The sequence below is a fragment of the Mytilus trossulus genome, chromosome 9 (genome assembly GCF_036588685.1).
Source record: "Mytilus trossulus isolate FHL-02 chromosome 9, PNRI_Mtr1.1.1.hap1, whole genome shotgun sequence".
Taxonomy (NCBI): Eukaryota; Metazoa; Mollusca; class Bivalvia; order Mytilida; family Mytilidae; genus Mytilus; species Mytilus trossulus.
The window spans coordinates 11,461,345-11,485,280 of record NC_086381.1 but is presented as its reverse complement, the minus strand read 5'-3'; the positions used below and the strand labels follow the sequence as shown (position 1 = coordinate 11,485,280).

The following is a 23,936-nucleotide window of genomic DNA, read 5'->3' as shown; positions in this document are numbered from 1 at the left end:
GGCTAAGCATTAAAAGTGTTTCAACCAAGTTTTACAAGGTTTTGTAAAATACTTGATGTTCTCAAGTATACCTAACCATTGACTGAACTAAAAAAATGATGAGGGCAGCAGTGTTGTGTTCAAAGTAACTGCAAACATTAGATGTGTTTAACCCTTTTGCCATTACTTCAGACAGCTGGCAATGAGTCCAATCTACCGTTCAGCTTACCTCTTTGATATTATCTTCATAAACCCATCAAACTATTAGGTAAACAACAGAGGAAATTTGAATTGGCCATTACAGAATTTATCAGTTTTATAAAGAGAATTTATTAGAGTAGATTTAATATATAGGCAACCCATTTATGTTATATATTGTGTTTTAGCTTGCAAGTTTTTATTTGACAGATTCATTCAACTAGTATACCAAATGTAACAGATTCTGTTTAATGCATACATGAATTTCTAACCATTCTGGCATTCAGTAGCTTCATTAGGCCAGAAACTACAAAGCTGATAACTTTATTCATTGATGAAGTTAATTGAATTTGTGAATGACCCAGATACATTAACCTGATTGTAACAATACTATATATTGACCATAAACAACAAAACCACAGTCAAATCTCTACTGTAATGAGAAAAAAGTTGGGAAGTCCACAAATTAAAATCTGTAAAGCTATTCACCCTGCTGTATTGAGTCATTATAAAGATATTTTACCTGATTTTATATATATTGATCAGTCATTGGTTTATTTCTGTCCTAAAATATGTTAGACAATGGGGATAAAAACTTGGATAAAAAATCAATGCAAATTATGCTCACAGTAGAGTTTTATTGATCAGGGTCAAAATTCCATGTCATCAAAGTGTTTTTTGCATGATTATTCTATATTCTTTTTCGATGTAGTGATAAGTTTGATTGATCACAAATGCTCAATCTATTCCAAATTCTTAATTGGATAGTACTTAATTCGATATGTTGATTGAAAATGATTGAGTCAAATTTTTATATTATTCAAACTATTTTATCATATATCTTGAATGCTCGATTAAAAAAAGTTCTTTCCAAGTATGTTTCTCAATTTGTTTACATATTTAGTTGCTTGACTGTGTTTTCCTGTTTCATCTCGACAATGAAAGGGAGGTAACTCTAATAACTAGATGGGAAATAACTCTGTTTGTCTTAGTGGAAATATAGTAATCTGGTATTTCTGAAAAATAATCATAAGAAGTTTACTCTGTTGATTTCATTGTTCATGAACTAATGTAAATAATCATGAATAGGAAATTGAATATAGTTTTAATATCTGATGCTGTAGAACTAATATTTTGAGTAATATATTGATTTTCAAATACACAAATTGTGATTAACTGTTTAGCATGTTATTTTGTTTCAATCAATCGTTTTGGTTTTTTTTTCTCTTTAAATTTGATTCTAGTGAATCATTTTGATACTAAAATGTTACTCATACATGTATATGCTAAAAGAAAGTCAAATATATTTTACTGCAATTTAGAATTTCTTCATGTTTAGGAATGGAACCTAGAGGCCATATTGGTTAAGGCCCAAATACACTAGAGTGTTACATATTGGTTGAATGTGTTTAGACCTCTTTTTCTTGTCACTCCTGTTTATTGCATATATAAGGGAGACACTCATTACTTTTCCAATGTTGTCAATACTTAATATTTAGTTTTCTGATGCAGCTTGTTTACAGAATGAAGCTTCTTGTACACAATTGCTAATATATTCATCAAAAGCGCTAATATAAGATTAAGAAGTTGTGGTATGATTGCCAATTAGGCATCTACCTACCAGAGACCCAATAACATAACTGTATGTTTTGTTTACTCTGAAGCTGATCGTGCTTCAGATTTTTTTATTTTTTTTTTAAGAATCAGCTGTCAGCAAAAGATTCAATCATACATTGCTGACTTTAATTTAGAATAACAAATGTTTTTTCAGATTATAAATTTAAAAATTTGCACTTTTATGAGTTTTATGTCTGTTGATACTTTGTGTTAGGTAACATCTGAACATCTCATTCTAAAAATGATTGTGAGAACTAAGTTAGGTTTCATTAAAAACTTTCCCTTCAAAACGCTACAGTCTATCAACTTGTTGTTTTCTATTTTGATTCAAAGCAGGAATAACATTGATGTGTTCAAACAGTTTTGTGATCATTTTCTATACAGTGATGTGTGAGAATCTTTCCTTTGATTGTCTCTTTAAATGTTGTGTTTAGTTGTCTTTGCCATGCATCCATTTTTATGTCAGATTAAAAAACTTTAGAAAAAAATGAAACCTTCATTAGATGATTAATTGATCCATCAATGTTATGGAAAGAACTTTCCTTGAATATTGACAATCTTTGACCCTGCATTCTCTCACACAATGTGTCCACCAGTTTATTTAGGAAATGATGGTATTTCAAGTACATTGGAGTATCTTTAAAAAAAAAAGAAGACTTTTTGCAAAAAAAACCACAAAAACAACGTTGTGCAGAATATCCACTCTCATTGCATCTAAGAGTGGATGGGGCAATATTGCATTCCCCTTGTCAGTCTGGTCATCTGTTTTGGTAGGTTTGTCCAACAAAATTTCTGTCACTTTTTTTCCAGATTCTACAGAACAGACTTACTTCATATTTTGTCAGCAGTTTGAAAGATGAGGCAGATGCATACTACTTGTTTTTGAATGCATAGAATTTTTCAGTATGTTGAATCAACTGAATTTTCTCCGTCACACTTTTTTCAAGTTATATTGATCAGAATTACTTCAGGTTTAGTCAGCAACATGGCAGATATGAGTTATAACGTATGAGTGCTTTCTCAATTTGCTAAATGCATACTTCCTGTTTTCTAATACAACACATGCATTCTTGTTAAAATTTCAAGAAACTCTTATTAGGTATGGGTCATTCTGGTAGACAAAGTTTTGCACAAAGAAATTATGAGACCTGAAATATAAACAGCCTCATCTTAATTCTTGTGCTGATCAAGGATTTTGAAAAAGGGACCCCCCCTGACATTAGCCATAATGTTTAGCGTTGTACTTGCGAAAAAACTATATATTTATCATATATGAAACTCCATAAGGGACGACGATGTAGGATAGAAAACTTAAATCAAATAGTTTGGGGGTAGGGGTTAAAATTCTACAAGTTTTGTATATCTAAAATAGATTTTTACATATATCCCTATTGGTAAATAAATTTTTCACAAATTAAGTTAGGGAGGGGGGGGCTGAGTGAAAAAACTATGTGAATTAAGTTTTTATCCTACATTGAACTTTTGATGTTGTCCCTTAGGGGAGGGGGCTCCTGAAATCTGTCTTTGCAATGGTTTTCACTGGAGAATATGCATAGATGTCTGATGCTGATTTAGCCGAACTATTACGGACTGACACAACATTAGTCATATTCTAGTGTGAGATAAGTAGTTACTACCTTTTTATAATTAGTGTCAAGATTCAACAAGATTATTTTTCTCTGTGTTTACTAATAAACAGCTGTTCTTTTCATTATATTGTCCTTAAGAGATTAATTACCTGATGTTCTCACATGATATAAGACTGTTGATCAGGTAAATAGGTTAATTGATGCTCTAGCAGCTTAATTTATGGAAACTGTGTCTAGGTTGTATGGATCCCTTAAAAGACTAGTTCATAAGATATGACTAATACCTGTAGTACTGTCAGTCTTTCTTAACTTTGTCCCATATTTGCCACTGAATGGTTCACTGAGCAAATACTCAAAGAATCAACCAATCAAATAACTCAATTTGAAGTTTTAACCTAATATTTTGTACTCTTGAGTACTGAGTCAAGTATTACGTCTGACCAGTCTGGCTTGCAGTCATAAAACTTTAAAGCATGATTTTCATACTTTGACTCAGAAATTGACCAATCAGTTGTGGTGTTTTGAGCACAAATTTTGTACTCGATACAGAGTACAATATTATAACTGGCAAATAAAAGGTACTCTAGTCTGAATACAAAAATTGTGCTCTAAACACCTGAAAATCCCTCTCCACTTTGCCGGTGTTAGTACTGCCTTGTAGCGGCATTAATTAGCCTAATCTTTTATCTACAAGGGTGACTTTTAGGTTCAAGAGATATGGCTGTCTCTTAACATGGGTCAGCCATTTATGGTCCCCTTCAGACTATTATCATTTCCTCAAGACCATACTCACAAATGATGTCAAGGGAGAGCAAAAATTCAGTCCCTGAGATTTTCATCCCGGAATGGAAAAAGAACCAGGAACGTTCGTGTTAGTAGTCTGATGCACTAACCACTACACCACGGCTCTCTATAAAATAATAATAGTGACCAATCGATTGATTTTACTAAAACATAATTACTTGTATTGCAAACTTCTTCACTTTTCCAACAAAATCAATGCCAAAATTCAATTGATAAAACTTGTATCCATGAAAATTGTTGAGTATATAAAAATTTATCAATCTCATCTCGCTCACTTTTGATAACATTACAATCCTTAATTTAAAAACATTTGAAATTTATAAATTACATGTGTTAAAGAACTGATTTTGAAAAGTAACAGGAAATTTGCAGACTTCATAATTATCAGCTCTTGTCTCATTTACCATGTGTTATATATTGCAAAACTTCATAAGTGATTTTTCTTTTGATCATCTAAATTATATACAGGTGAATACTATTTGTATATCTGAGTCAATTATCTCACATTAATTCATAAATTTATAGGTTCTAAGGAAGGTATGGGGAAGAGGGCTTCATCTCAAAGATACCTTTCTGTAGCTGATGAATTACAAATATTATTTAATCACTGAAGTGTTGTCTGTGTAAACTATGTTTTTTATTGAGTACAAGCCAAGTTAGATTTAGATCTCCCATGAAGATCTATCAACAGATATTAATAATTTATTTTTTCCTATCATCAATGAATCTTTTTATAAGATCCTTAAGATTGAACATTTTCATCCTGCATAAACTTTTGTCAAAAAATACCTTGTTTAATGCCTATTTTCTTCCATGTTCTATGAACCATAATCTTTTAACTAAACATACTTGTTGTTTGAAGTGGTATGTTTTCATGGGAACATGGAAATTTCTTTCTGCTACATGTTTTTCATGTTTCTTGAAATTCACTTCACATTGTAATTTTGAACATGTTATTGTCTTGTTACCTAAACTGGAATAGGATCCCTGGGAATAAGTTACAAGATACCAGTCCAGGTAAAACACCAATGAAATCTCTTTAAGGATAAATCTACCATTTTTAAATGGAATTTTGAACCAAGAAGAAAATTATGTAAAGATGGCTTAGATTTGTAGCATATTTAAAGGGTAGTCATTAAACTTTCAACTCTGTGAAATTTTATGAGATTCTGAAATATATTATGGGTGGATGATTGTTTTATTATTTTTGATTTTATCAAGGAAGTTAATAAAACTATTACAGTTAATTTCGTCTAAAATAAACAGTGTTTTTCTCTTAAATGTCAGTCATGGGCCTTGAAGAATTCTCCAAGAAACCATGAAGTGGGCTACTAGTATGAAAAAGTTATTGAAATTTTTAGGTCTAACATCAGGGAAAAAAATCTGCCAAATTGCATTGAAGTAATAGGTTAAATAAATTGGTCCTTGTTCCAACTACTCATCCAAGGTGGACAACTCTTACCAATTGTTAAATTATTATTTAAAAGTACTTTTAGACGCCATTTAGAGTTTGAATGGCTTGTTATACAATTCATGCATACAAGATAGAGATGTTTTATTTAAAAATATTTATATAATGCAGATAAAACATGCCACATTTCTGTTCATGCCAATAATAAACTAAATGATTTGTGATGTAATATTCATAGCAGGATTTTGTTCTTCGCTGATAAAATAACCTAATGGGATTCCATGTGGAAGATTTCTACAATGTATTATAAACAACTGTAAATATGAAAATAGGAAGATGTGGTAAGATTGCCAATGAGACAACTCTGCACCAGAGACCAAATGATGTAATCGTTTTAACAACTATAGGTCACTGTATGGACCTTTAACAATAAGCAAAACCCATACTGCGTAATAAGCCTTAAAAGGCCCTAAAATGATAAATGTAAAACAGTTCAAAAAAGGAAACTAATGACTTACTGGGATGGGGGTATGTGAATTTTTTATAAGTTTTCTTAAATAGTTCATTGAAAAATTTTAAACTACACCCAAGTTCTTCTATTCACCATATTTACTGTATCAATGTTTCATTTACAAGAATGGTTTGACGTGGACAGATTTCTCTATAAAACTATGACCTTGATTTTATGCTTAGTCCACTTTGGTAGTGTTTCAGAGTGTTGATTCACATTATAGATAGCAGTGAGGTTTTTGTTAACAAGATGGAAATAGAAGAACAAATGGTCAGTTTACAGTAAATGTTAATTATGATATTTGAGTAAGTGGAGAAATTAATGTTCTGGTCAATATTAATGTGTTACACTGGGCAGCCATCAGTACCTAATTTGTCACCTTGGACACTGGTCAGTTATTGGATTAGGACAAACGTTAACAGATTGTCATATTGAATTAATAGATGCTATTTAAGTGAAGTTGATAGTGATAGTCTTTGTAAATTTACAGATACAGCTGTGTTATTTAAACTGCTTTTCTCTCAATATAGAAATGAAGAGATGTTGATTGATAGCAAATGAGACAACTATATACAAGAGTCCAAACAAAAGCAGATGAAAGCAACAATAGTGACATAGGTCATTGTATGGTCTTCAACTATGAGCAAAACCATTACTGCAAAGTCAAGGCCCTGACAAATGTGAAACAATTCAAATGAAAAAGCAAAAGAGAAAAATTATTTCAAAGCCACACACACACTGACACAGGTCCTTGCAGTGCTAGAATTATATGGGTGCCACTTTTTGAATCTGCCACTGCAAATCAACAATATTTCTAAATCCATGCTCAAATTAAACACAAAAATTCAAAATACATGTATGCAGCTTTAGATAATATTCAGTTGTACTCAATGACATCTTCTTTAATACACCCAATGTATTAGCCTAATTTAATTATAGAAATTGTAATATTATCTTAATATTCCCTGTGTTACTAATGATGATCCTTTCCTAAGGCTATCTGACATGGGTTATATGATATCTAGTAACATGTAACACGATACTTTATGACAATAATACATATTAATGTAATATTTAATATCTTGTCTTCTGATCCCTGATGATTGACATTGAGAAATGTAAGCGTGTCCATTTGGCCGGAAATATGAAATAACGGAATAACCAAATCCTGCCTCTTGTTGATTGTCTCATTTGCATATTCTGTCTTCAAATCCACATTTGGATATCAGATTTTGTTGGTGAATTGTCAAATGGAATTTCCAAGATGAATTAAGAAAATTGCAGTTTTGTGTGATATTTTGATAGAATAATGGAATTGTATCTGGTTAGACATGTGGCTTTGAGACAGTTATAGTGAGTAGAAAGACAATTTTGATAATTAGATATTTTTACTGCTCACTTCACATGCAATATCATAATTAACATTATAGTTTCTATTCTTTTCATGTAAAGTGGGGGTCATAATTGATATAGAAATATTCATTACTGTTAATAATGAAGTATGAACTACTGATAAAATCACATGTAAATATGTATATTACAGTGACTTGATTGTAAGTGTTTCTATCCACCTTGCAGTTCATTCAAAATTCTGTTATAATTGCAATTTGTTTTATCAAATTAAACTGTTAAACTGGTCAAATTTTTACTATTTATTGTAGAAGAACCACTTCAAGTTCAATGTGAGAATAAAGCATTATTTACATACCTATTAGTTCACTGATTAAGATTTCTAATTTCTATTCATAATATTGTAGTATTGTGCAGTTAAAAAGATATTGCACATAAAAGATAGTCCCTTGAAGATTTTGAAAAAGAGCAGGCTTTAATACTGCTACAAGGCAGCAAAGCGGAAAGGGATTGATATAAGTTGTAATAACTTGTTTCCCAATCCACTATAAATAAAAATGTTTAAACTAAAGGTATTGGCATAATACATGCCTCTTTAATTTGGAACCAGAGCTTTAATTTTGAAACTGTCTTGAACTTAATGGCTTAATTGAAACGTTTTTCTGATGAGATATGATAGCAACTATTTATATGAAATAGTTTCAAAATTGTTTCCAGAATCAATGATGAAGAAAAATATTGAATGATTTAAAAGCTTTCAAATAAATTTCTGGTAAAACTTAATTGTATGAATTAGTATTACACATGTTGCCAACTAATGATTAATTATGTGTTTATGTTATGTCACTAATATTTGAAATTTTACTTTTGGATAGAAAATTGTTTAATATGAAAATAAAACAGTGGAACTAGCCATCAGGCAATGTTTACATATATTTTTTTGTTTACCCATTTTCCCAGTTGTTTATATTCATTTGATCAGATTGTGTTTTATTTTCAAATAAAAGGCAGGAAAAGACATTATATTATCATGTGAAGATAGAATCAGTTATATAATGTGTTCATCATAACATCCACATAGAGAATACTTTGTGTTGTATTTTAATTTAATGGCATCATGATTCTCTGCAGGGTTTGATCATATTTCTGTAAATGACAAACAAATCAAAGTGATGGAACCAAGCTTTTCACTTTACTTTGAAGCAGTGGAGTCTGTGAACATTGTCTGTGTTGAGGAAATTAGATTTCAGTGATTTGAGAACGGTTCTAGTTCTGTTGTATTGTGGTTTGGTAATGGGTATTCATGATTGTTTTGAACCTAATTAAGGTTTTCAAACTACACTGGAATTCACTCTATAACCTAGTTTTGTCAAATATTTACTAAGAAAAAATAATGGTTTCAAAAAAGCTTAATTTAGCTCTTTTATAAGAAATAGCAACATCTGAAATAAAAAAAAAGATGTGGTTTTGTTTTAACAACTTTTCTAAGACCAAACAAAGCAAAGGGAAAGCAAATTTGTTCTTTGGTTACCATTTTTTTTTAAAATCAAATACAAATGATTAAACATTCAAAAAAGCAACCAATGACTGGACAGCTATACAGATTATAGTATGAAGCATAATTTCATTTGTCTGAATAGTATGCTTACAAATTAAAAGCATTTATAGAGGTTTGAAAAAAAAATTGTGTTTATTTAGACAGTAGAGGTTCCAATTTAGATGTTTGGACTTCAGTGGTCTTTTGGTTCAGTTATTGTTTATGCACTACTCACTCACTGAGGTCTAGTCAGTGTTTTAATGGTCTTTTACAATATGAGTATTACAAAATTCTTATACCTTTGTTGGTCATTTGGTCCATTAATTGGTGACATTTTACTTAAGCCACATGTCTGATGGACTTTGGAAATGACGGCTAGAGCACTACTTGAAACCATTCTTGTATTTCACAGCAGATCTTCTAATGTCTTGACTTCTAGATCAGTTTCCAACTTGTTAGTATATATTCAGTAAGCTGGGTATATTCCAACTTCCACTCAGTAAAAAATGTGTATTCTATCATGTTTAACAACTTTGATCCAATAAACAAAATTGATGAATCTTGTTAGGATGAAAAAGATTGAACTGTTTACACATTAGTAGTAATAGCATCAGTGAGGCATCCCTCAAACGAAATACAAAAAAAAGTGAGAAAAGATGGATAAGTGACAAACATGTCTATAGATAAAATTGCTGAAGATTTAAAACAAATTGTTATTCTGATTCATTACAGTGTTATACAAGTCATCTAAAATGAATCCTTCTTCTGTTTTTCTAGATTCCTACACATTTTTTGTATTTTTGTCAAAAACTATAGGAATTAACGAGAAACTTAGAAAGCAAAAAAGATCTGCAAATATGTGTCATACTTGTTTAAGGACTTTTTTGCCATTAAATGATGTTGGTTTTTTTTGTCTCAAAAAGTTGATAAGATTTTAGGTTTATTATAAACATTTAACAGTAAAAATTGTCATCATTTCAAGATATACTAAAATCCAATAAAAGAAAATCTACAAATAAGCAAACTGATTGCAATAAAGCCCCAAAAAAAAATATCAAAATGGTATATGTTTTACCAGATGATTGATTTATGCTCTGGGGGCCTCTTGTTAGGTATTGTAAACTTTCAAAATCACCAATACTGTAATATGTTTGCAATATCTAAGTACAAAGATTACAAATATTTGTTATACATTTTTTGTTTTTCTATACAAAAACAATATGTTTATTGGTCCTTCACAGTTTATAATTGTAGGCTCTTATACATATCTATAAAACTAGCCCAGACTATAAGAGGTACTTATTTGGAGGTTAAACTACAGGAAGGAGACAGTTTTAATTAGATTTCAAGAGATGTGTGACTCAGATATGAAAACTAATTACTAGTGCAGTATGAAATCTACCCCCTCCAAATAAAAGTTAAGTAATTATAGAATTAATGATAGATACTTGTTGAAAGGTATTCCTTCAAATATATTTCACATGTTTGTGATTATTACGCAATTGTTTGAGAGCATTTTGAGCAGATAGGGAATTTGATGAAACTGAAGACATGTGTACATACAGACTTAAGTGTTTTACTCCCCTACCAATAATCATAAAATGTAAAATAAAAGCAGACTTACTGGTAATTTACAGACAAAATATTGGCAGTAAGATTGAAGATTTTATGATACAGCAGATATTGAAATTTAACTATGGGTAATTGTTTTTGATGCATGTAGAACATTTAATGTCTTACACCTGTTTTATCTAAAAATTTAATTCTTTTATTTGTTTGTTTAGGAACTTAAAATTATGTAATATTAGAGTAATTTGCATTTCTTTGGGTTTTTTGGACTTTTTTGTAACATTTTGTTAATGGTAGTGAAAAAGGAAAAATGCACTTTATTTTAATTTTGCTGTCCTAAGTGCTTTTATTGAATAACTTTCATCAGGGTAACTCATTCCCTATTCCAGGGGCGGATGCAGGAATTTTCGAAAGGGGGGGTGCTAACCCAGGGCAAAGGAGGGGTGCAAAACATATGTCCAATACAAATGCATTGATCGGCCCAAATAAAAGGGGGGTTCGCACCCCCGGAACCCCCCTCTGGATCCGCCACTGCATTCCCCATACTGTGTAGTATTTCTATGAAATTAGTTACTTTGTTTTTCATTAAGAGGGGATAATTTATAATATTGGCTCTCAAGAACTTATTCTGGACTGATTTAGGAGACTTTCGACAGGGGCGTATCCAGCCAATTTTAAAAGGGGGAGGGTTGTAACTATATGTCCCAATTCAAATGCATTGATCATCCAACAAAGGGGGTTTGCAAACCCTGGAACCGCCCTGGATCAGCCACTGTTTGATATCATTACAAATGAAAAATAGGATTATGAATATTCCATGGGAAAATGATATTGCATATGCTGATGAGTGCACAATCTATGAACCAGTACAGGAAACAAAATATTGGATTAAAAAAATACATCTTTAGAGTCTGATTGATCTCTTTTACTCATTCAGTTATTTTATTAATGTTTGTTTTAGGTAAGATTTCCTCTTCTCATAGTAATGACTCATTCAGGTGTACAGAATCATCTATTTGTTGTTCCTGATTCTGTAACATATGTCATTAGAATTGATACCCTTTTCTTCTTCACAAAGAATTTTTGGAGTAACACTTTCTTAAAAAATAAAAGATACAATATACTGTCATGTCTTTATCTCTTTTAGAAACTTTGGGTTAATACTTGTTTTTATCAGCTGAAAGGTTGTTAAGAAATTCAAACACCTCAGATCATATCTAAGAGAAGTTTTGTGGTATGATTTACATTTGTTTGTCTTGCCTGAGTTAAGACAGGACTCTACTGTTTTCAAGCCCTAGTTCCTGAAACAGTATAACTTATATGATTCATAATAGAAATAGATGAACATTTTGGTCACATCACCCAGCAGCTGTTTAGAAGCCTGATTGGCTGCACTTAAGATTTGTTTTAATCAGTTCATTATCTGAAAGTGTTATATACACTCGGCTGCTGTGAACGTTACTTTTTATCTTTATTCGATAAAGATGTGATAACTTGCTTATTTGTGGACTTTGTTTCAGGGCTGTAATATGGAATAACAAAAAGAGATACAATGTTCTTCATTTTTTGTATAAAGATGAAAATATGGAATCATAAGAACTAATTTAAGATTTTGATAAAAGGATTTTTTACGCAAAGCTATAAAAGTAAAATTAGACTGTGAACATTTCAGAATTGAAAAAAAATGTGCTGTTTAAATGAATTTTATTTATGGTTGACTGTTGAAATCATGTCTGGAATTGTGTAACATTTTGGAAGGATAATGTGCATTGATGAAAGATTGACAAGTTGTTTTTACAATTGACAAGCGATCACATTTCGGCAAACAACAAATACACTGATGCTACATCTCTGTCGAAATCAATAGTTTTAATTCTGCATGCTCAGAGATTTTGGACAGTTTTGGAAAGTTTGCTCAATTAGGGATTATGGAACTGTCACTGATTAGAAATTGTGTGTGAGATTCAAATGCTCTTGACAACTGTAGAAGATTCAGTCTGTAATTTGTTTGAGGAAGACGAGGATGACGGACAAAGAAAACAGTAAAAAAAGGAAATTCCATTAGGCTATGCAAATTGATTGATTTGGACTTTTTCATGTGTTGAATGGGAAATTGTTGGTTAAATGAATGATTACTACAGTCTGAACTTCGACATCAAATGCTTCATGCTTAAAAATTCATTGGAAATCAATAGAAAGAATTAGCCTGACAAATAATTAATCCATCAGAATTTATAAATTGATTTGTATGAAACACTTGTTTAAAACAAAAAATTATCATATTTATAAAGAAAGAATTTAAAATTGTGCTTTTGGGCAAGATAAAATAAGTTTCACTACAATATTGGAATATTTCTAATAAAATTACTAATAAATTATGCATTTAAGCTGAAGGACTGGACACATGGCGATGAAAAATCTTCTCATTTCCTATGAACGATTCTATTGATCAGGGTCAAGATAATTGATATATTTTATATCACAATTAGGGTTTACAGGATAAAATATTGAGTCTACTGAGGAATTAGAACTAGGAATAAAACTGGGCAAGGAATTAATGTTTCTAACATTGGATTAAGATACTTTATAATATTCTGTATCATCATCGTTAAGATTACAGGAGAGGTGATTGCATCTTTCAGTGCAGATAGTACAGGACGTGATATTTTCAGTAAATTGTGAAAAAAAGATTTCGTGCAGATAGAACTTCAGCTGTAAAGGTCTGTTTATTGATAGTAGGAAGGTGATAGACTTTCTGACGATTTTAGCTGAACAATTATTGGTATAGGAAAAATCTTTCTTGAGCTATGGTCAGGGCAGTGTTTTGAAAAGATATTATCATTGTATGGATATTATAGAACTTTTGTTTGCCTCCAGCTCAGGAGAGAATGTAATAAATCATTGAACAGTCTCAAAATTTCATTCTAAAGTGTTAAGTGTTGCACAACTTGGGGAATTTCTGTGGTGAAAATATAAGGTGCTCAATGCATCCCTCTCAGATGTTCGGCTCAAGTATGGCCAACCAACAGATGTACATGTATATGTTTACATCGGAGACGGTGGAATACTCTAGTTGTCAGGCTAGTTGTCAGGTGGATTTCTATTACAGGTATGTGGATTATAATGAATACAATAGAATTTAGTGATGTTGTAGTTGAACTAATTTTATACTCCCAGTTGCAATATTTTCTAGAATCCTATATAAATAAGTGAATTCAGGAGCCTGTAATTAAGTGGTTGTCGTTTGTTTATGTGTTACATATTTGTTTTTCGTTCATTTTTTTACATAGATAAGGCTGTCAGTTTTCTGGTTTGAATTGTTTTACATTATGTCTTATCAGGGCCTTTTATAGCTGACTATGTGGTATGGGCTTTGCTCATTGTTAAAGGCCATACAGTGACCTATAGTTGTTAATGTTTGTGTCATTTTGGTCTGTTATGGATAGTTGTCTCATTGGCATTCATACCACATCTTCTTTTTTATATTAGTCTTCAATTGCTTTATTTGCTCTGATTTGTATGCTAAAAACAATGCTCCTAAACCTTTACAACTGGATCTAAGACATATAATAACAAAGGAGTGCTTATTTTATGTATCTAAGTTTCTCATGATTTTTATTTTGCAAACAACAAAAGCAACAGAAGGCAAGATATAGGTGTTGTATTTCCAGAGTTTTTGTCATTGTTGGTGCCATAAACAATTGTAATTTTTCTTAAATTATTCTGATAGCAACAACTTGTGATAGATCAAAGATATTTTCTATAAAGTGGCATCACTATTAGTTCATATCTATTTGATGACTATTTCGAGACCCTGCTTCTTTATGTCATCCCAGTGACTTTCAAATGATATCTTATTTTCAATATTAAGTTTTGTGCTTCAGTTACTACTTGTGATAGACAATGCTATTTTCTATAGAGTTGTCTGACCATCATTACATCTCAGTTTGACTTCATTTTGACCTCTTTGTCATGGTCCCACAACTTTGAATTAATAAGCAATGTTGCTGTCCATCAGATTTTCATTTTCTGATTCTTTTAGTGACATGCAAACATATCTCTGTGTCAACATATTTTCACTGTACCTTTAATAGCATTAACCCTGCTCTTGCTTTACTGAATGGTTGACGATGACCATTATTCCAGGAAGAGATTTTGAGGGAATGATTAAAGAACCTGATGATGTCTGTCAGAAAACTTGTTTCTTCACGATTAATCTGTAGAAGAGTTTATATGTAACGGAAATGGAGTCATGTCCTCAGCATGAGTTGTGTTGTAGTAAAGTGCCCACTAATTATTCTCTTATAATATATATGTTATATGAATTAATACTATCAGTAAAAAAGAGATTATTGCCTTTCCCATGAAATTTTATAATGTACTTTTGTAAGATTAGTTTGACTGAATTGCTGAACTCACTATTTAGATATACTGTAACCTGTTTTACTAAGCATTTTATGAACCCCCTGTAGTGGAGGGGACGCTGAGTTTTACCCTCGTTCCCCTGTACCTATGTACGTCCCAAAATTGGTTTCCATTCTAACTTTATTCTGCCTCAACCAAATGCTATGAAACTTATACATAATGTGTATTACCACCAAAACACAGATAAGTTAGAATATTGGTGGCATCACTTTTATCATTCTTCAGTTAGGCCTTTTTAAAAATAGAAAAATTGCTAAATATTTCCTTTCAGTTCTATAACTTTAGTTTGCCTCAACCAAGTGTAATGAAACTTATACACTATGCTTAATACTGCATAACACAAATCATGTTTGAATTTTGGTGGTGTCACTATAACCATTCTAGTGTTGTGCCCCTTTACAAATGGAAAAAAATCCTTACTTTTTAGTTCCTGTTTTCTTAAACTTCAGTTCGCCTCAACCAAAAGTTATGAAACTTGTACATTAAGCTTTCTACTGCAAAGCACAAATCAAGTTTGAATTCTGGTGGGGTTTCTATTACCCTTTATTACATTTATATATGCAAGTGGGGGCATCATCTGTGTCACATGGACACATTCCCTATTTATTTTCTTCTAAATCTACAGGTATATTCTTTTAAAAATTGAAATGTATAGCATCAAAAGTAATTAACCTAGATTTCTAAGAGAAAGCATTCTAAGCTTGCTTCAAAGTTACTTCATTTTCTGCTTACTAGCAGTGACAGGAATTTATATCAGTATTTTCAATACTTTTGTATGATTTGGTGGAATTTTCAAACAAATTCTTTATTAAGAAATTTGCTGCTGCACCATCCCAAACTCACCATGTTGTTCATTTCATCAATTGATACTAACAACAAAAATGCATGAATTAAGACAGTTGTATGCAATAAATATGTTTGTTCTCTGTGTTATTATACAGATGCACATTATGTACAACAAAGTCTTCATTCTTCACATTGTATTCAGGTGATGGATGACAGAACTGATAGCTTATGACTAGCTATCATATGTATGTGTTTGATTTCATGTAAAATATTGTCTGTTTAGTACTTAACCTATTACAACTAGGTCATATAGTATGAACCTTAACCGACCTTGATGGGGACATCAAATTTTCAGTACTGAGTTTTTTTATGACCCACCTACAATAGTAGAGGGGCATTATGTTTTCTGGTCTGTGCGTCTGTTCATCCGTCCGTCTGTCTGTCTGTTTGTCCGTTCGTCTGTCTATCCTGCTTCACGTTAAAGTTTTTGGTCAAGGTAGTTTTTGATGAAGCTGAAGTCCAATCAACTTGAAACTTAGTACACATGTTCCTTATGATATGATCTTTCTAATTTTACAGCCAATTTTTTACCCAATTTCACAGTCCATTGAACATGTAAAATAATAGCGCGAGTGGGGCATCCGTGTACTTTGGACACATTCTTGTTTAAATTATAAGGTACTAGAATTTATAAAATTTAACACCTCATTAAATATTAGTTTTGGATACATGTCAAATTGTAAATCCAATGAATTAAAAAAAAAAATGTTTCAACATCAACATAGACAATACCATAAAAGAATTTGTTTTCGTATTGATATTTTTTGAAGGATGTTTCGAATTTTAGCTAAATTTTGTCATTTTGTCATGAAAATTGGAATCCAGCAAATGATACATACCTTAAGATAGAAATACCTTTCTCCATCCATCTGCAGATTATATTGTTCATATTACAGTAAATACTTATATTAATTACTGTCAGATTACTTTGACCATGAGACAAAGCTATTTGTACGATTGTAATGTGAAAAGTATGGCAGAAATAAGATTCTGTAAGTATAATAGAGAGATTTATAATGGATAATGTCTTGTCATATACAAATAATCTATCAATTAGGTATATGATGAGAATAGGAACAGATTTGATTGCTTATTAAATGACCTCATTATTAAAAGGAATACACAGGCAATAGTACTTGTTATATACAGGACAGTACTTGTAACAATACAAAGTAAGGCCTGTGTTTAAGACGATTCATTATTTATGTTCAATTTGGTCCATGGGGGGTACATGCTATTCTTGGAGTCCTGTAATCAGCTTCACTTTGTGGAAAATAAAAATCACATGTTTTATGTGAGAGTTATCTTTCTTAGACTGTAATTATGTAGATATCAGAACAGTGTTTTAAAGTGCATTAGTAATTTGGTAGACATTTTCTGGAAAATTAACAGCAAAATAGTTCTCAGTAGAATACTTAAAATATTCAACTTAGTATAATGAAGATAAATGGTAAAAATGATGCGTTCTGGGATTAATAAATCTGATAGATATACTTTGATTAAACACATCGAAAACATGGTAATAAAAAATATATCCATCAAAATTTCTCATTATTAAATCAAGACTTCTTATATCAATTGGCAAAGTGTAAAATATTGCAATTACCATGGGTGTATATTTTAGAAGCTTCAGTCAGATTTTTGTTATAAAGTGATATGTTTTACAGTACGCCTAAATGTTTCATTTCCTTTCTGTTATTAAATTTCGAGAGAGAAATTCAGAAGAAAATTGTCAAATCAACATCTATTAGTGAACACTGATTGAATTTAGTAGGAAGAACGAAGAAGGATTTATAATACATTTGCCTGTAGCGAGAACGATTTAGTACGTTTTTATCCATTTCTGCAGAACTACCGTATCTAATTTAGGTACTTGTCAGAATGATGTGGTACAATTAAGATAAACAGGAACATAATTTACTTTGTAGGTATGCCCATATCCTGTAGAAAATTCAATATCTGTCTCAATTATCATCTAATCTTTATTTATTATTCAAGCTTCCAAGGATGAGTGAAAAAGTGACTTGAATAAACAAAATGGATATTGTAGTGCATTATAGGTGGAAAATGTTTTGCTACATTTTCATTGAATTGTGCTAAAAATTTCAGAGAAATGTATCAGTTTTTATTGCATTTTAAATGGAAAAAAAAACAGTTTTATAATGAATTGAATTATCCAAGAAACCCCAACTTCTGTATTTTTAAATTTGCTCATTTTAAGAATTAATATTGAAAACATTGAGTGATTACAAGGTAAGGGGCCAAAATATTGAGTTAACTTTGCGGTTAACATGGCGTCTATTTAAAAGACTGGGGAACTGTAAAGATTATGACTGATCTGAAATAACAAATACTGTACGAATTAGCTGAACGAATTATTCAGTTTCTGCAAAAATGTAATAGGGAAATTGTTACATGACGTAGACAGATATGAAAAAGAAATTAGCCAAGAGAAAAAAGAGAGAAAGAGTATTAATTAAGAACTAAGTTGCATAATCTGACTGTCACATCTGACGTAGTCATATATATAATATTTACAGTTTCCATTTTTTATCCGTAACTTTGTTTTGAAGCATGCATGAGGCGACTTTGAAGACATGCTCCTCATCAAGTATCAATTACTTATAAGATAAATCACAGACAATTTCCTCAGACAGTGAGAATATTTCCTTGTAGTCAGAAAAAACTGCCATAACATCTGTTTTGTAATGAAGAAAACAGCTGATTCCACACCCAGCCATGTTGATGCTGATGTCATTTTCACCTGTCTATCATTTTATCAGATGCATTGATTTGTGGGAATTAATAATTTATTAGGCTGCTTGTTCTTTAGACATGCATTATATTGCATTGTAATATATTTGATTTTTTAGGCCTAATCTTTTAAATTATAAAAAACAAATGAACTCTGTGTGTCTCAGCTATCAGATCAATACAAGATTTTCCAATGATTTATTTTTCTTTGTTGCTGAACAAACAAAAAAATGGAATTCCCAATGCACTCAGTCATTTTAATGTTGAAAAAGTAAACATTTACAAATCAATTTTGAATAAATGCAAAGCATTAAACACCTTATTTTAAATATTCGTTATGCAATTTTAAAATGACTGTCTGGCTTAGGATTTTTCCTTATACATTTTCTAGATTTAAAGTCATTTCTTTTTAAAAAAAAAATCTGGGTTTAAAATGTGACAAAAACATGTAGTCTAGCTTTTTAGGCCTGAAAAAATTACATTTCATTTTGATACTTTTCACCAGATCTTTAAAAGACAAAATTGAATGAAGGAATAAAAGCTGATGAATCTGTATGCAAGTTGACAATTTGTTAAAAATAATATAAACACTTTCAGACTTTCCAGAATGCTTTTATTATGTTGAAAAAATACACATCACTATAAATATTTTACTAATTATAATGTCCCTCAATAACATATGATATCATTAGTATTTTAACAATCTCATAACAGTTATCAAAGGTACCAGGATTATAATTTAGTACGCCAGACATGCGTTTCGTCTACATAAGACTCATCAGTGACGCTCATATCAAAATATTTATAAAGCCAAACAAGTACAAAGTTGAAGAGCATTGAGGATCCAAAATTCCAAAAAGTTGTGCCAAATACGGCTAAGGTAATCTAACCAAATTCTTTTTTCTCTTTTTAGTAAGAAGACAGATAACAACCAGTGGTGGGAATTGTTTGATCCAAATACATCCAGATTTTATTACTACAATGCTTCAAGTCAGAAGACTGTATGGCACAGACCTACTAACTGTGATATTATACCCCTAGCCAAGTTACAGGTAAGGTCCAAGTCAGAAGACTGTATGGCACAGACCTACTAACTGTGATATTATACCCCTAGCCAAGTTACAGGTAAGGTCCAAGTCAGAAGACTGTATGGCACAGACCTACTAACTGTGATATTATACCCCTAGCCAAGTTACAGGTAAGATCCAAGTCAGAAGACTGTATGGCACAGACCTACTAACTGTGATATTATACCCCTAGCCCAGTTACAGGTAAGGTTCAAGTCAGAAGACTGTATGACACAGACCTACTAACTGTGATATTATACCCCTAGCCAAGTTACAGGTAAGGTCCAAGTCAGAAGACTGTATGGCACAGACCTACTAACTGTGATATTATACCCCTAGCCCAGTTACAGGTAAGGTTCAAGTCAGAAGACTGTATGACACAGACCTACTAACTGTGATATTATACCCCTAGCCAAATTACAGGTAAGGTCCAAGTCAGAAGACTGTATGGCACAGACCTACTAACTGTGATATTATACCCCTAGCCAAGTTACAGGTGAGGTCCAAGTCAGAAGACTGTATGGCACAGACCTACTAACTGTGATATTATTCCCCTAGCCAAGTTACAGGTAAGGTCCAAGTCAGAAGACTGTATGGCACAGACCTACTAACTGTTATATTATACCCCTAGCCAAGTTACAGGTAAGGTCCAAGTCAGAAGACTGTATGGCACAGACCTACTAACTGTGATATTATACCCCTAGCCAAGTTACAGGTAAGACTCAAGTCAGAAGACTGTATGACACAGACCTACTAACTGTGATATTATACCCCTAGCCAAGTTACAGGTAAGGTCCAAGTCAGAAGACTGTATGACACAGACCTACTAACTGTGATATTATACCCCTAGCCAAGTTACAGGTAAGGTCCAAGTCAGAAGACTGTATGGCACAGACCTACTAACTGTGGTATTATACCCCTAGCCAAGTTACAGGTAAGGTCCAAGTCAGAAGACTGTATGGCACAGACCTACTAACTGTGATATTATACCCCTAGCCAAGTTACAGGTAAGGTCCAAGTCAGAAGACTGTATGGCACAGACCTACTAACTGTGATATTATACCCCTAGCCAAGTTACAGGTAAGGTCCAAGTCAGAAGACTGTATGGCACAGACCTACTAACTGTGTTATTATACACCTAGCCAAGTTACAGGTAAGGTCCAAGTCAGAAGACTGTATGGCACAGACCTACTAACTGTGATATTATACCCCTAGCCAAGTTACAGGTAAGGTCCAAGTCAGAAGACTGTATGGCACAGACCTACTAACTGTGATATTATACCCCTAGCCAAGTTACAGGTAAGGTCCAAGTCAGAAGACTGTATGGCACAGACCTACTAACTGTGATATTATACCCCTAGCCAAGTTACAGGTAAGGTCCAAGTCAGAAGACTGTATGGCACAGACCTACTAACTGTGATATTATACCCCTAGCCAAGTTACAGGTAAGGTCCAAGTCAGAAGACTGTATGGCACAGACCTACTAACTGTGATATTATACCCCTAGCCAAGTTACAGGTAAGGTTCAAGTCAGAAGACTGTATGGCACAGACCTACTAACTGTGATATTATATCCCTAGCCAAGTTACAGGTAAGGTCCAAGTCAGAAGACTGTATGGCACAGACCTACTAACTGTGATGTTATACCCCTAGCCAAGTTACAGGTAAGGTCCAAGTCAGAAGACTATGGCACAGACCTACATACTGTGATGTTATACCCCTAGCCAAGTTACAGGTAAGGTTCAGGTCAGAAGACTGTATGGCACAGACCTACTAACTATGATATTATACCCCTAGCCAAGTTACAGGTAAGGTCCAAGTCAGAAGACTGTTTGGCACAGACCTACTAACTGTGATATTATACCCCTAGCAAAGTTACAGGTAAGGTCCAAGTCAGAAGACTGTATGGCACAGACCTACTAACTGTGTTATTATACCCCTAGCCAAGTTACAGGTAAGGTCCAAGTCAGAAGACTGTATGGCACAGACCTACTAACTGTGATATTATACCCCTAGCCAAGTTACAGGTAAGGTCCAAGTCAGAAGACTGTGTGGCACAGACCTACTAACTGTGTTATTATACCCCTAGCCAAGTTACAGGTAAGGTCCAAGTCAGAAGACTGTATGGCACAGACCTACTAACTGTGATATTATACCCCTAGCCAAGTTACAGGTAAGACTCAAGTCAGAAGACTGTATGGCACAGACCTACTAACTGTGATATTATACCCCTAGCCAAGTTACAGGTAAGGTCCAAGTCAGAAGACTGTATGGCACAGACCTACTAACTGTGATGTTATACCCCTAGCCAAGTTACAGGTAAGACTCAAGTCAGAAGACTGTATGGCACAGACCTACTAACTGTGATATTATACCCCTAGCCAAGTTACAGGTAAGGTCCAAGTCAGAAGACTGTATGGCACAGACCTACTAACTGTGATATTATACCCCTAGCCAAGTTACAGGTAAGGTCCAAGTCAGAAGACTGTATGGCACAGACCTACTAACTGTGATATTATACCCCTAGCCAAGTTACAGGTAAGACTCAAGTCAGAAGACTATGGCACAGACCTACTAACTGTGATATTATACCCCTAGCCAAGTTACAGGTAAGACTCAAGTCAGAAGACTGTATGGCACAGACCTACTAACTGTGATATTATACCCCTAGCCAAGTTACAGGTAAGGTCCAAGTCAGAAGACTGTATGGCACAGACCTACTAACTGTGATATTATACCCCTAGCCCAGTTACAGGTAAGGTTCAAGTCAGAAGACTGTATGACACAGACCTACTAACTGTGATATTATACCCCTAGCCAAGTTACAGGTAAGCTTCAAGTCAGAAGACTATGGCACAGACCTACTAACTGTGATATTATTCCCCTAGCCAAGTTACAGGTAAGGTCCAAGTCAGAAGACTATGGCACAGACCTACTAACTGTGATATTATTGCCCTAGCCAAGTTACAGGTAAGGTCCAAGTCAGAAGACTGTATGGCACAGACCTACTAACTGTGATATTATACCCCTAGCCAAGTTACAGGTAAGGTCCAAGTCAGAAGATTGTATGGCACAGACCTACTAACTGTGATATTATTCCCCTAGCCAAGTTACAGGTAAGGTCCAAGTCAGAAGACTATGGCACAGACCTACTAACTGTGATATTATACCCCTAGCCAAGTTACAGGTAAGGTCCAAGTCAGAAGACTATGGCACAGACCTACTAACTGTGATATTATACCCCTAGCCAAGTTACAGGTAAGGTTCAAGTCAGAAGACTGTATGGCACAGACCTACTAACTGTGATATTATTCCCCTAGCCAAGTTACAGGTAAGGTCCAAGTCAGAAGACTGTATGGCACAGACCTACTAACTGTGATATTATACCCCTAGCCAAGTTACAGGTAAGGTCCAAGTCAGAAGACTGTATGGCACAGACCTACTAACTGTGATATTATACCCCTAGCCAAGTTACAGGTAAGGTCCAAGTCAGAAGACTGTGTGGCACAGACCTAATAACTGTTATATTATACCCCTAGCCAAGTTACAGGTAAGGTCCAAGTCAGAAGACTGTATGGCACAGACCTACTAACTGTGATATTATACCCCTAGCCAAGTTACAGGTAAGACTCAAGTCAGAAGACTGTATGGCACAGACCTACTAACTGTGATATTATACCCCTAGCCAAGTTACAGGTAAGGTCCAAGTCAGAAGACTGTATGGCACAGACCTACTAACTGTGATATTATACCCCTAGCCAAGTTACAGGTAAGACTCAAGTCAGAAGACTATGGCACAGACCTACTAACTGTGATATTATACCCCTAGCCAAGTTACAGGTAAGACTCAAGTCAGAAGACTGTATGGCACAGACCTACTAACTGTGATATTATACCCCTAGCCAAGTTACAGGTAAGGTCCAAGTCAGAAGACTGTATGGCACAGACCTACTAACTGTGATATTATACCCCTAGCCCAGTTACAGGTAAGGTTCAAGTCAGAAGACTGTATGACACAGACCTACTAACTGTGATATTATACCCCTAGCCAAGTTACAGGTAAGCTTCAAGTCAGAAGACTATGGCACAGACCTACTAACTGTGATATTATTCCCCTAGCCAAGTTACAGGTAAGGTCCAAGTCAGAAGACTATGGCACAGACCTACTAACTGTGATATTATTGCCCTAGCCAAGTTACAGGTAAGGTCCAAGTCAGAAGACTGTATGGCACAGACCTACTAACTGTGATATTATACCCCTAGCCAAGTTACAGGTAAG

The 23,936-nt window shown here is 33.2% G+C and overlaps 1 protein-coding gene across 8 annotated transcripts in view; it reads left to right on the top strand.

Annotated features, from left to right (window-relative positions):
- LOC134685107 (rho GTPase-activating protein 39-like) overlaps window positions 1-23,936 on the top strand; it is a 94,328-nt gene that overhangs the window by 27,878 nt on the left and 42,514 nt on the right. For 6 of the 8 annotated variants that reach the window (XM_063544547.1, XM_063544545.1, XM_063544544.1 and 3 more), the window contains one exon: window positions 19,504-19,642. In XM_063544547.1, coding sequence (XP_063400617.1) covers window positions 19,504-19,642 — 139 coding nt within the window. Of the gene's footprint in view, window positions 1-7,403; window positions 7,463-13,546; window positions 13,675-19,503; window positions 19,643-23,936 lie in introns of those variants that run through there. The other 2 variants (XM_063544550.1, XM_063544546.1) reach the window with 2 other exon arrangements.